Raw genomic sequence first — 13093 nt, 5'->3', positions numbered from 1 at the left:
TATTTCTGGTGGGGGATCCCATTGGGTGGCGGTTCAAACAAATGTATCTGCCATGCTCTATATATATATATATATATATATATATATATATATATATATATATATATATATATATATATATATATATTATATATTTATTTTTTTCGAACATGAATGAAGTAATTTATGATGTCTATTACTGCATGTATACATTTTTGCCCATCCAGGGCGTAAAATTATAAAGAAATGGTATTCCAATAAATTTAGGAACTACCTCGATATGAAATTAGAATGTCTGCTATGTATATATGTATATATGGATTTATTTTTGGAACTTCAGGTATAGGAATAAATATTTCTGTACTAGCTCAAAATGGCCGCCAATTAGACCTGCCTTTTGAAGAGTTCTATAAATGTGACAGTCCTCTTTCTATTTCAATCTGAAATGACGTAGTTTGAATAATGATTATTTAAACTGTGCAAACATAGCGTGCGTTGACATTGACAAAGGCCAGCATGGCCGAAACGCGTTTGTCTGCCCTTGAAATGGAATAAAAAAGAAACTTGAAATATCATCGAGAGTGTGCGCCACGTTTTTGTGTCCTTGACGAGGAAACGTTTGGAGAAATCTATTGACGAATACACCTTCGTATTTGGCGGCACCCATCCAGGAAGTAGTGCAGCGTAGCATTGGTGTGAGTTTGGAGGAATCTCTATTTTGAAAAAACGCCGGCACCGCCAGTAAATCAAATTAAGCTAACCGACGAAAGCAGGAAGCGGAGATCGCATCAGGCAAACGCAAAACCAGGACTGGAACAGTATCGGAGGCGACCGAGTCAGAGGACGCGCAAGCCTATCGAGAAACCAGCCCGGTAAGTCGAACATGCCATTTGAAATGATGCACTTGTGAGCTTACTGGTTGGATGTTTTATATCTCGAATTCTGTAAATAATCAAGAGTTTAATACGCATAGCATGGGAAGGTGGTGAAACACGGACCCTGAATTAATCCGCGAGTGTTCAAGGCAACCGCAACAATGTTTAGCGAGGAGGAGAGGCTGGAGGCGGCTGCCACAGTCTTTACAGTAAAAGCCAATGAAGGAAGTAAATACAAAAATAAGCAAGAGAGCAGTATACCGCCAAATTCTCTGAAGGGGCTCTTTCAGAAACTTGAAAAAACATACGAAAAAGAAGTGCGCAAATGGTGGGAATCAGCGTCTTTAACACGTTACCTCGAGGTTGATCGTATCCCTCGTGGATTAAGAATCTACACGGTGCCATCCTACGAAAACCCTGACCCCAACCTGTTATTAGAGTGGTCAGACCATACCACACGATCAGCAAAGGGGATGGTAGAGATCCTGATAAAGTATGCGGTTAGCGATAGAGCGAGGCTATTGGAGGAAATAAAAGAACTCGAGGAGCTAATCGCAAAGGATTCAGCAACAGAGACAGCTGACAACTTGAGGCAACAGATGAAACAGCGCTTGCTCAAATATGAAGAAGTAATAAGAAAGCGTAAACACGAAAAATTTGCCCGAGACCAACATGATTATGAATCCGGTAGGGTTCTAACATTTGGTAAGAAATTCGACATGCCAAGAAAATCGATACAAGAGGCCAAAAAGAGTAATGCAGAAGTGACAAGAGATACATCAGAGTCAGAGGTGGATCCGGAACAATCGGAACCAGAGGGTTCGATAGAAAATATGGGAGCAAGAGTAAATTTTCCAAAAGAATACGAGGTTATTCAGCAATCATGGCGCCAACTCCCACAGAGAACAAGACCCCCGGACGGAGAAAAAGGAAAACAAGAAGGGGGAATAAAGGCAAGTGTGCAACACACCCCGAGGGTCACCAGGAGCAGAAGAGGAGTGAACAAAAAGTAAAAACCGATGATCTAACAGTAGTAAACCTGTCAAAAAGAAAATTAACAAAAGTAGAAGAACAGGTACTACGAAAAGGTCTATCATTCTGCCCAACAAATGAATGGGACTATGTCCAAACGCGGATTGACCTTTATCTTTTCATACGAAAACTAAAATTGAATAAAATGTTCCATGGAAGAATTCCGAAACCTGTGAAAGATCCGGATCAGACAATTGACCCGACAGATCTATTAACTGGAAGTGAACTACCAGCTCTAAGAGCTCTCCATAGTCTACGAGAAGAAATTGAAGGAGATGATGTGACACAACCGTCCAGTGACACAGTATTTTTGGAACTGAATGAGATAACACAAATAGGAATGGTCTCTAATCTAAAAAAGAAATCCAGATTCATACCAAGAACAGCGTATGACATGATTGACAGTTTTCATGATGTAGTAATTAGAGACCTGGATAAACTAAGAACTAACCCGAAAGAGATAAGAAAGAAAAATCAAAATATCTCATTGGAACAACGTCAAGCTATAAAATCTCTACAAGAAGATCTGACAATTGTAATAAAACCGTCAGACAAAGGCGGAAATATTGTCATTCAAGATAGTGTATCGTATGAATGTGAAGCCTTAAGACAACTAAATGACAATGCGTGCTATGAGAAAATTACAACTAAAGACTACAACCAAAGTATTTTGGAATTTTATGGAATGATTGATTTTTGGAAAAACAAGGGGATTCTTGGTCAAGATGAATATGACTTCATCAAAACGGAACATCCAGTTACCCCCACCTTTTATCATATTCCAAAACTCCACAAAGATGATAAAAGGCCCCCAGGGAGACCAATAGTCTCGTCCATGGGAAGCCTTCTGGAAAACACCTCAATCCTGGTAAACAGCATATTATGCCCATTTGTATTTGATCTGGTATCGTATATAAAAGATAGTACAGATTTCATTAAGATAATTGATAATACAAATTGGGAAGACTCTTTCTTTCTTGTCATGCTGGACATTACGAGTTTGTATACAAGTATTCACCATGGCCAGGGAGAAATTGCTGTAAAATCTTTTTTAAAAACAAGATCATTGAAATACACTGAACATAGTGAAATGATCTTACAGCTTCTGTCATTTTGTCTGAATAACAACATTTTTACCTTTGGTGAACAATTGTACATTCAAAAACAAGGTACTGCGATGGGCACGTGCTTCGCCCCCAGCTACGCGAATCTCTTCGTGGGCTGGTGGGAGAAGCACGTGGCCTGGGCAGGAATCAATGAGGCGTGGGCACAGAAAATAGGAATCTGGACCCGCTTCATTGATGATATATTTTTCACATGGATGGGTAACAGACAAGAATTAGAAGAATACCTTGAAAGTCTGAATAAAAATGATGTTAATCTTCATTTCACAGGAACTATCAGCAAAAGGGAAGTACCATATTTAGATATTTTGGTATATGCTGATAATGGTACACTCAAGACAAGACTATTCCGTAAACCAACTGCAGGGAATGCAACTCTGCACTTCACCAGCCAGCATCCACGCTGTCTGGTGAATAGTATACCGTATGGTGAATGTCTTCGTCTAAAAAGAAATAACACCACCAAAGAGAACTATGAAATTGCCACCAGAGAAGTGATGGAGCGCTTCAAACAGAGAGGGTACCCACAGCAAATTCTCAAGGTAGCAACAAATAGGGCAGAAACACGTAAACGAGAAGATCTTTTACACAAGTCCCCAAAAACAAATAATGATGATATCACCAGACTCATCTTTACCTACTCCGCAGACTCGGGAGAAATCTATAAAATTCTCAAGAGACATTGGGGGATCCTTCAGGCAGATATAATTATCGGCAAGAAAATAACAAAACAACCTAGCATAACCTATAGGAAAAATGTCTCCTTAAAAGATATGCTAGTGCACAGTTATTTTTCTAAAAAGGACACAGGCCATCATAATATCAAAGGCTACTACCCCTGCCTAAAATGTAAGGCATGTAGGAATAGTAAAGTTATAAAAACTTATCAGACCCCTGGTAATGACCAATCAAAAAACATCAGTAAATTATTGAACTGCAATTCAGACTTCACAGTTTATTGTCTGGTATGTTCGTGCAACCTTCAATACGTGGGGAGCACGATACACCAAACGAAAAAGAGAATTTTAGAGCACATGCGTGCTATAACTAAAATTGACACCAATTACCCGGTAGCCAGGCATTTTGCCGAAAAACAAAACAGCAATAGTAATCTTCTAAAATTCTTCTGCCTAGATCGAGTCCCACCACTTAGAAGAGGTGGTGACAGGATAAGAACTCTTAGACAGCTGGAATCAAAATATATTTTAGAACTTCGCACTCTGGCACCGAATGGACTAAACTGTGAGGAAGAAATGTGGATTCATGTTGGTTAGAACATTAGCAAAAGGGAAATGTGAAACTGCTAGAAATAACTGTGATATAAGAGGATGTGAGAATACCAGGTGATGAGGATTAAATATCAATGAGTGGAATAAAAAGTTTATGGTGATAAGTGAGAAAATAAGGAATTATCATTTGAAAAGAATAATAAAGATATGTGGTGTGGTGAAACTAGAGCATCCCAATGAATTATGGGAATACTGTTGAGAAAAAGTTCATACATTTGTATATATTTTGAAGAAAACTTCTCCCTCCTAAAAGAAATTTATATTTTGTAACGGAATTTGATTGATTTTAATTGTAAATATATTCAAACCCACAGAAGGATTGATAGGAACTGTGACCTAGTAAAGGCAATTGCCCATTCAGGGCGAGATCGAACATGAATGAAGTAATTTATGATGTCTATTACTGCATGTATACATTTTTGCCCATCCAGGGCGTAAAATTATAAAGAAATGGTATTCCGATAAATTTAGGAACTACCTCGATATGAAATTAGAATGTCTGCTATGTATATATGTATATATGGATTTATTTTTGGAACTTCAGGTATAGGAATAAATATTTCTGTACTAGCTCAAAATGGCCGCCAATTAGACCTGCCTTTAGAAGAGTTCTATAAATGTGACAGTCCTCTTTCTATTTCAATCTGAAATGACGTAGGTTGAATAATGATTATTTAAACTGTGCAAACATAGCGTGCGTTGACATTGACAAAGGCCAGCATGGCCGAAACGCGTTTGTCTGCCCTTGAAATGGAATAAAAAAGAAACTTGAAATATCATCGAGAGTGTGCGCTACGTTTTTGTGTCCTTGACGAGGAAACGTTTGGAGAAATATATATATATATATATATATATATATTCACTTCACAGGTAACTATAACTCGCGCGCCCGCAATCCACTGCTGATGACGTCACATATCACATCACTCATGACATGGTCAGTGACATCACTCATGATATCACTGATGACATCATCCTTGTGATAGAGTGGCGGTCGCGCGAGTTATAGTTATCTGAACTAACTATAACAGGGGTATTTCAATGGTTTTTTACGAGTGAAATGTCCAGCTAACTATAACATGTGTGAAACCTATGGTTTTTTAAGGGAATTTGCAAGGTTTTTCAAATGCTAATTCCTAACTATAACGTGTGTGAAACCTATGGTTTTTTAAGTGAATTTGTAAGGTTTTTTAAATGCTAATTTATGTATGTATTATTATATTTATTATATATTTATTTTACAATAAACTACCTATGTATATAGTTATAGATTGACTGTATCCTGTAATATGGAATGGCTCAGCTCTTTTTTTTTTAATTTGGATAAAGTTGAACAGCATAGTTAATATCTTCTATAAACTTATAAACAGTTTAAAATGTTTGGTTTTTTAAAAGTATTTTTCACGGTGCACGCACCGTGCGCGCACGGTGCTCGCACCGTGCGCACACCCCGTGATTTTTTGAAAAATAAATTAAAAAATGTTTTCACCCTTTCGGGGTCCTTCAGGGTCCCCCTGACAAAGGCTAGGCGGTCAGGAACTCTCTACCCTGCCCCCTTTTCACATTCTCCACCTTTCTTTTTCACTGTCACAAACAAAATGGCGGCCGACACTTCCTGATTTCGACCGATTCGAATGTTGACTGACATGTAACCACCAATCAGAATTACGCTCGCGCACGTTATGGTGCGCGCACCGTGCGCGAACGGTGCGCGCATATAGATATTTATGTACTTTTAATTGCAATTTTCTCAGGAACTACTGAACAGATTGACACCATATATGCAAAAGGCACATGCCTGACCTGAGGACTTCCTCTTTGCCAAATTTCAAGTAATTCTGTTCAGCCGTTCGGGCTGTACCTTCGACTAAAGGTCCTATGGGAAAATGCATGGGGAAAACACGTTTTGGGACCCCCTTTTTTCTCAGCCCCTCCTTGACGAATCACCCCGAGACTTTCAGAGTAGGAGCTGAGCGGAGCGCCCCATTAGTTTTGAAAATTTCGCGAGGATTCGTCAACCGGCGCCAAAGTTATTCAAAATAGAATTTTCAGATTTCCTATGGGAACTCGGTCCTAACTATAACTATATACTGGCGACCGCCAGTAGATAATATACCCTCGGGTAACAGCAGCGCTCTATAAATGTTATAAATAAATAAATAAATGCTATATTTAGCAATGTTCCCCACTTCGATGCAAACTTTATCTTCTGACTTCTGTCCATAAGTTTCTACTGTGGGGGTTCAGCTTACTCTTTTTTTTATAATGCAGTCAAGTGCATTTGATTCACTGTATTGCTCAGGACATTTATGTAACTTAGAAGGATTCCCTAAAAACACATTTTTAGATGTTTTGAGTTTGCTGATCCTGCCCACAAAACGTTTGCTATGCATGACCCCATGTCCTGTTACATTCTCATTTTTTTTATAGTTTTTGTCTTCTGAACTGGGTAGCTAGTAGGAAAGTGGAAGCCAAGCATCACTGGTGAAATACAATACATTGATTGTAATGCGTTGAGAGGTTTGCAAGGGTAAGACCTTTAGGGTAATAATGATGTGTACATCAAAGAACTGTAAAAGTGTGGAAGGAAATGCATTAGAGAAAACAAATGTTTAACAAAAGCAATTTCTCAGTTCAAATCAGTGCTTGAAATGGAAAAAGAAGAATGTCAGGTACTCACAGTATCTGCAGTCAGGAGAGAAGCGGTTGTACCGTTCCATTAAAAGAATTGTAGTTCTGCAGAGAAGTGCCGATACTCTCCCTTTAAAAGACAAGAAGTGCCGGTACTCAGAACCTGACAGCACCAGCCCATTTAAAGCACTGGTTCAAATTATTTTAAATTACCTTTAACTGTGCAATCGTAGACATGTTCACTACAATTGTTATTTTTTATTTTAGAAATCATGTCAGTAATCGGGAATAAAATAATCGAAAGGACTAGATTTCTCGTTAACATTGAAATAAGAAGGTGCCAGGCACTTACTCTTGTGGTCTTAACTTTATTGCCAGTTGCACACATCCAGCCCGAGTTATCCGGTAATGTCTTGCACTCCTCTCCTTCTAGACAGGGCTCCATTTCACACCACCATTTTCCAATGACTATGGAAGCTGAGGAAGACAGAGAAGGTTATTGCTTTGAGAGTACACCTTAATTTTAAATCTCACTAGTTGTGTGTATCACCTCTAGCGACATGGCTCGGCAGCAGCACAAAGTAGACACAGATTTACTGCATTTCCCAGGAGGCATTGATCTAAACACAGTAAAATGTTGATGCTGGGCTACTCTCAGTGACAATTTAAACTGGTTATACGTGCCTGCTTTCCTGATGGCCCCAACAGAGTCCACAAGGAGCTGCCTTAAAAAGGAAAACTGAGATGCGAGTGACCGAAAAGAAGTGTGCAGCATGAGATAGGGTAGAAGTGATAACAACACAATTTTACAAAAAGTGAGAGGACTTCATATCCAATGAGTTGATTGTTAGTCTACTCCTGGGAACCACAATGAATGGAATGTTTACAGACAATGTTGAGTGACCATTAAAAATGAAGAGATTCTTCTTGATAAATACCAACATTTTCAATAATATTACCATTTGTGCAGTTGCAACAAAGCACATGCTAGTAAACAGACAAATTTGAGACCCTAATATGGTTACACAGCCACTAATGCCTTGTAAGCATATGTACTTTTTGATGAATGTGAAGATTTATAGACTGGCAGCCAAATTTATAAAAATTTTTAGTTCGCCCTACACTGCATAAGGGGATGCAGGGTGACGCAAAACCTAAAATGAGTTTTACTAAGCTGCGCAAGGCAACCTTGCGTGGGCCTGCATGACTGGGTAAATCTACGGTAATGCAAGGCAGCACAAATTGCTACCTGCACGCCAGAGATGTGTGCCATAAGTGGAGCGTGGGTGTTTGCACGCATCCACCCATGCACTCTGACACATTCCCAGATTTACCAACACTGATAAATTTGGAAAAGTGCCAGAATTGTACGCCTCCACGCCAAGGAGAAATATCTTTATTCGTTCTCATTGTTTCCGCTTTTTGGAATGATGACCGAACTGCCATGCTTGTGTTTTAGGAGCATGTTTGCTCATATATGTCTAATAGGTAACCAGTACTAGATTTAATGTTACAATTTAAGCACTGAAGCTGGAAGACCTAATTCAAAATCTTTGAAACTCAGACACTACGGAAATTCACCACTGACACCTGGCCTTGAGATGAATTGATTCATTGGGATCAACCCAGATTCAGGATCCTGTTGAAGAACATCTGTCGCATTTGAATCTGCCTGGATTCTAATCTTGTCAGCCCTGGGACAAAGTGAATATTGTTCTGCTAGGCTTTGAAGCCTGTCATTGTGCACCAATTATTAAAACATATCTACAGTGGGGAGGGCCCTTTATGATGGGTTTTTTAAGTAAGATTTTTGTTCAGTATTTAAGACCAGGCGTGCTTTAAAAAAGCCTTTATACGTCTTTAATTTGCCCAAAATGCCCTAACGTAAAACTTTGAACCCACTGTGCTTTACAGGGGTGGAGTGCACATTCGAGCAAGTGTAGAACAAGCCTACTATCTCAGTGTACTCTCATAAACCTTCTTTAAGCCAATCCAGTGCTTAGGAACATTTTTCACCTGAGGAATCTCCATGTCATTAAAAAGTAGGGTTTTGTATGTTTTGGCAAGGAGTGGATATTATAGGGGGAAACAGATATAAAGGTGGCTATATAGGCTGTGGGTTAGGAATTTCTCATAAATCTCCTAGAGTAAACGTTCCAATCTATGAAATGTAAAAATTGTTTATTTTTTTGTTGCAGTTTCATATAGCGCAAACGCTAGCGGAAGGTATTGGGGCACTTTACATGAGCACCAGTTACATTACAGTTACATTACAGGACACATTCATTTTTTTTTTGTAGCCACGGGGAGATTCAGCAATTTTTCCAGAATCACAGGATGTAGAGCCGACGCCAAGAGGAACTTGGGGGCATATTTACAAGGAAGTGGTCCAAATTCTGAAATGCAGGGCTGCACAGTATTTACAAGAATACAGTGCAGCCTTGCGTTCCCCTCGGTGCTGGCTCTAATTTAGCTGCCTAAAGCAAACGCAGGCACCCTTGCCTGCGTTGAGAATGATTGTTTATGTGCTACATAAACAATCTGAAATGGCTTTTTGAAACTTCTACATATGCTGCTTCATCTAGCACACATAGAAGTTGCAAAGCATCATATTCTTTCAATGATTGTTTATGTGCAGGAAGGGACACCTTACTGCACATAAATAATCAATGGTGTTTTGCTGTTTCTATGTGTGCTGCACAACAGAGCACACATGGAAACAGCAGAAATCAAACATTTCTCCTCATTGCACCAGGGTAAGACCAGGTTACCCCTGGTCTTAATTTTGGGTCAGTGTGCGCTGCGGTGGAACGCCCACTGAAACACCCATTGCCCTCCCTTTTCACGCTAGGTATACCGTGAAACGGTGCCTTATTCACAAGGCAGCATTAAGTGCCTCAACACCGCCTTGTGAATAAGGCGAAGCCCCTATCCCCACCACAACCTCGAGAAAAAGGGACCTTTCTGTGGCGATAGGGGTTTGCAAACATGCCCCTTGGTCCCCCTGTTCCAAAGACGCAGCTGTGTCCATTTTATAGCGCAGTGAAACATTTCAGGCTTCAGAAATATACCACTAGGGAACACGTAGAGAATAATTTTTCAAAGTACAGAAAAAGAATGAAGCAAGAAAATGTCTCCGGATTGTGAGCAACACGTTTGTTATCAGGGCGGCGTTTCTTCTTTGTCAACACAATGCCGGTAGTTAGGGCAATGAATGCCCCTTTTGTTCTGCAAAACTGCGGTCATTCCAGCTGCGAGGCATTGATCGAGTGCAAGATTGCCCGCTATCTGCAGGACATTACATTGCGTGATGCTCACGGACAACAATTTATCAGCAAGGTCAGATGGCAGCCTGCGATTCACTCAGCCCCCGGATGTATAACTGGATCAGAGACAGAAAATCCTTTAATTGCATTTCGTACTGCCCAATTTCTCTTTCGAAACAAGAGCAGTGACAAGAGAATTAGCGCTGTGATCACAGAATCGCAACCAATGTATGTATGTGGCTCGTGTCAGGCTGATAGAGATAATACCAAGAACATAAACCCATAATGCACCCTTTTGCACACTATACATCCTTACTCTTAAAGCAACCTCCCGCACTTGGCATTGAATAGTCCTCTTTCTAGCTTCCAGGTCAGTGTGTATTCTCTTAGCAGCCTTTCTCTGTATTAAATTAAATTCCCTCCCCACAACCTTTCCTTTTTTTTTTTTTTTTACTTTTCAACACTTTTATTCTATAAAGTTTGTGATTCGAATATTGTAGTTTTTTAGGCACTGCCGACTAGGGATAGTTGATGAATAAGCTTAAAATACACAAGAATAAATGTGAATGAAACCAAATTATTGCTTATATTGTTCTCCTAACTATTTCAAAGTAGTAACCAAGACTCAATGGCAGTAAAGTGCACTCAGAAAAGTGAAAAATGCAGTATAGACAATAACCTGCAGATTTGACTGAGTTTGCGTAGCCCATGATGAATGCCACTATGGATATGTGTTTTCATATCCTTTTTATTCACACAAAAAGAAGAATATTTCCCATATTTATAGCCGTTCATTTCACATGTTGAGTAAGGGTGGGTTGGGAATAGGCATGTATAGAATGTTCGAGGGATACAATAGCCTCGATTAAACTCAATTCCACTTTCTTTAGCCTCAAGTACAAATTTGTTTGACAAAAGGAGTCATATGGCCCCTGTTGTAGTATGTCCTCTATCAATGTATCAGAACAGAGTGTAGTCTCCATTTCACTGGATTGTCACCATACAAAGGAGAGAATGAATTATGCACATCATTAAGTTCCCTCCAGGGAGAAGAGAGAACGTTGATCATCTGCGAGTCAGTGTTCAATTCACCTGGCCTTTAGAGGCCGCTTGGAAGGGGCATCAATGATCAGTGTCTGACTGATGGGTAACTGGGTGTTTCATAATGCAGATTGATGCTCCAAACTTGGAACCAAGGTGGTTAGATTTGCAGGAAGGTATCCTGGCATTCAGAAGAGCATGCAATAGACCCAAGTAAGATCCAGTCATTGATTGCATATTGCACTAATGAACCAGTAACGTCTCAAGTCTCTTTCAATGACCTGGGGCTATGAACGCACAACCGCACAGAATGATGACTAACAGGGCCAGTCTCCTGATGGTGCACCTGCACCCTGATGCACAGGTGGACACTGCTATCCTGCTGTATTTCTCTGTGTATATAATTGCCCCAGACCTGGACCACACATTCTCTATCCAGGTAACACATTTTTATGTATTTATGCCATATGTCTTTTGTTCATTCTCTAAACAGTCAGGCTCTGATACCCAAAATTTGAGCAACCGCACTAGTCATAGACAGAGTAATTTTTTTTCGAAAGCCACTCTTTTTGAAGGATTCTCAGAAAGCACACCTTAAATATCACAGGTGTCTATAAGTCCATTATATTGCTGGTTTCCCTCATTTCTGTAAACTGGACACATGGGGTGTTATTCTGCTGTAGTTGAAGTCTTCTGGCCAGTCACATCTGCTTTGTTTTAACCTAAAGCTGTCACTTTGTTTAATCAAACATATTTCCCAATATTTCTTTCTGTATTAGATACTTCTCCCTGCCTGGAACGTCAGAGATAGCTGTGCGCTCGATAATGCATTTCATTTGAGTAAACTTGGCTTAATTGCCTCTAAATTCGGCGTGTCTAATCACACACACACTACTAAGAGCACATTCCTGTCCAGGTTGGAAATTCAGAAGGTCCGCAAAGAATGTGCACAACAACAGGCCTTATTGGCATATGGACAGATACTCTGAAATGACCTCCCTTTGCATCCTAGACACGCTTCTTCATTTGTGAAATTCAGAAAATGTCTCAAAATCCATTTTTTTGCTATCATCTTATACTGTATCTCTTACGTACACTGCCTCGTGGTATGTCTTCTTTTTATCTGTACATCAAAGAGAAGGGGGGGGACCGGGAGCTAGTTATGGTCCAGTGTCTGTGCTCCGTGTTATATCTATAATACTCAAATGGAGACACTGTTCCTAAAGAGGGAAAGGGCAAAAGAGACCAGTTCGGAAAGAGATAAAAAAGAGGAAAGGCCTAGGCTAGTATTAGGCCCAAACAAGTTTAGATCAGGAGGGAGGGCATACCTTAGTTTCTCTTGTTGCCCTCACACACCCCGAAGGATGTCATGCTTCATCATTGGGCGTTTGCTCCTCGTCGGGCCGGCGCTGCAATGCCCTACGGGTCCCCCGAAGGGTCACTTTAGCGGAGATCTTTTAGAGAAAACGCCGTTTGGTGCATGCGGGTGTGTGGTTTGGGTCCTAATAAAAAGATATGTGGTGATGGGGTGTGTCAGTGACGAGGTAGCCTAAAAATGTCTAAGGGTTACTGAAATAATAAGGTTTAATGTAAATAGCACCCTTGACATACTAAAAAACCCGTAGGTTGGGTGTTACCTTATTGGAAATAATGTGCCATTAGGTAACTAGTGTGTGGTCATGTGGTCGACATGTTTCGCGCCCCAATGGTCCAAAAAAGGATCCTTGGCACTTCCTCAGGACCAAAAAAGAATAATAGTGAATGTGGACTGAGGGATACTACCCACAGTTACTATCCGGGCGTACAGGTCAAGATAGTGCTGCTCTCTGTGTGAGAGTCAAGTCGCTCCAGGATAA

At 40.1% G+C, this 13093-nt stretch overlaps 1 protein-coding gene across 2 annotated transcripts in view; it reads right to left on the bottom strand.

Annotated features, from left to right (window-relative positions):
• Positions 1 to 13093, bottom strand: part of TAFA1 (TAFA chemokine like family member 1) — a 1179244-nt gene that overhangs the window by 85160 nt on the left and 1080991 nt on the right. Inside the window, exons 5-6 of one of the 2 annotated variants that reach the window (XM_085624775.1) lie at positions 7283 to 7407; positions 6980 to 7060 (exon numbers count right to left, since the gene is read on the bottom strand). In XM_085624775.1, the coding sequence (XP_085480901.1) occupies positions 7019 to 7060; positions 7283 to 7407 (167 nt within the window). In that variant the 3' untranslated portion in view covers positions 6980 to 7018. The remainder of the gene's footprint in view (positions 1 to 6979; positions 7061 to 7282; positions 7408 to 13093) is intronic. The other variant, XM_085624776.1, reaches the window with a different exon arrangement.

This window comes from Triturus cristatus, chromosome 9 (genome assembly GCF_964204655.1).
Source record: "Triturus cristatus chromosome 9, aTriCri1.1, whole genome shotgun sequence".
NCBI classification, from domain to species: Eukaryota; Metazoa; Chordata; class Amphibia; order Caudata; family Salamandridae; genus Triturus; species Triturus cristatus.
This window is presented reverse-complemented; position numbering and strand designations above follow the sequence as displayed.